Below are 1179 nucleotides of genomic sequence, written 5' to 3'. Positions count from 1 at the left end.
CTAAGTCATTCAGGAGATAATTAAATTAAAGGCTGTCACACCTCAGCAGAGATGCAGAGCAAATGCTTTCTCCTGTGTTTTATTGACCATACATTGTCAAAGCTTGTGTTGAGTGTCTTCATTCAACCTGAACTCTGTACTTCATATCATCTGGTGCAGCAGCAAGCATAATTCATAGAGATATTTAAACATGAGAAATAAATAAAGCTCAAAACTGTCTCTTCATGGAGCCAGACACTGTCTGAACAGTAGCAATTTTGAGGTGTCAGCCCCTGTCTTTGAAAAATCTGTAACCAGCCTGACCACATTGAGCTAAACCTCCTCTCAGAACCATCATGTGAAACCAACAACTACAGGATAGTGGTGGTGGGGAAATGTTAAAAAGTACAGGAATCCCAGCATCTGCCAGGGCTGTGGATACTCACAGGAATTTCCCATCAGGCTGTGCCCCTGAGTAAAGCCTCCGTTCAGCCTCATCCCGGGTGATGCTGCCGTGGTACCAAGGCATCCTCTCATGGGCTGTGGTGGCAACAAGCTTCTCCACCTGTGGAGCCTGGCTTATGATGGCCTGTTCCAGTGCCTCCCCCTGCAAAAGAATGGAAATGAGACCTCCTGCCATTCCGTGGTACTGTTGCATGGCTTCAGCACAGTTCATTTTTCACTCTTTGGGGCAGATAGATAACCCAGGAAACTTGGAAGGTCTTGTAACTAAAAGGCCTGTGGCTCAACAGTGGGTTGGATCCTGTTCTGCTGCAGAGCAGAATTCCTTGCTTATCTAAACTGACCTCATCTCTTGAATCCAGCTGAAGTCCATTGATTTTCTGGTGAGAGAAGAGAGGAAGAATCACATTCATACATGGGATCATAACGTGGTGTCTTTCTCAGCCTTACATTCCTGGAAGAAGGGTCCTGGTCGATGGCAAGTTGGATATGAGTCAGCAGGGCACCCTGGCAACCCACAGGACTGTGATGTCCTGGGGGGCATCAGGCCCAGCATTGCCAGCTGGGTGAGGGATGTGACTGTCCTGCTCTGCTCTGTGCTGGCACAGCCTCAGCTCGAGTCCTGGGGCAGTTTGGGCAGCACAATGTAAGAAGAATCTAAAGTTATCGAAGAGCATCCAAAGGAAGGACACAGAGCTGGGAAAAGGTCTGAGGAGAGGCTGAGAGCACTTGGCTTGT

General features: G+C 48.2%; 1 protein-coding gene across 1 annotated transcript in view; it reads right to left on the bottom strand.

The window, feature by feature from the left end:
- Positions 1-1179, bottom strand: part of ZAP70 (zeta-chain (TCR) associated protein kinase 70kDa) — a gene marked incomplete at its 3' end in the record, with an annotated part of 10506 nt that overhangs the window by 7223 nt on the left and 2104 nt on the right. The window contains exon 2 of the mRNA XM_009081490.1: positions 426-586. Within this exon, the coding sequence (XP_009079738.1) occupies positions 426-586 (161 nt within the window). The remainder of the gene's footprint in view (positions 1-425; positions 587-1179) is intronic.

This window comes from Acanthisitta chloris, unplaced genomic scaffold, assembly GCF_000695815.1.
Source record: "Acanthisitta chloris isolate BGI_N310 unplaced genomic scaffold, ASM69581v1 scaffold15910, whole genome shotgun sequence".
In the NCBI taxonomy this organism is placed as follows: Eukaryota; Metazoa; Chordata; class Aves; order Passeriformes; family Acanthisittidae; genus Acanthisitta; species Acanthisitta chloris.
This window is presented reverse-complemented; position numbering and strand designations above follow the sequence as displayed.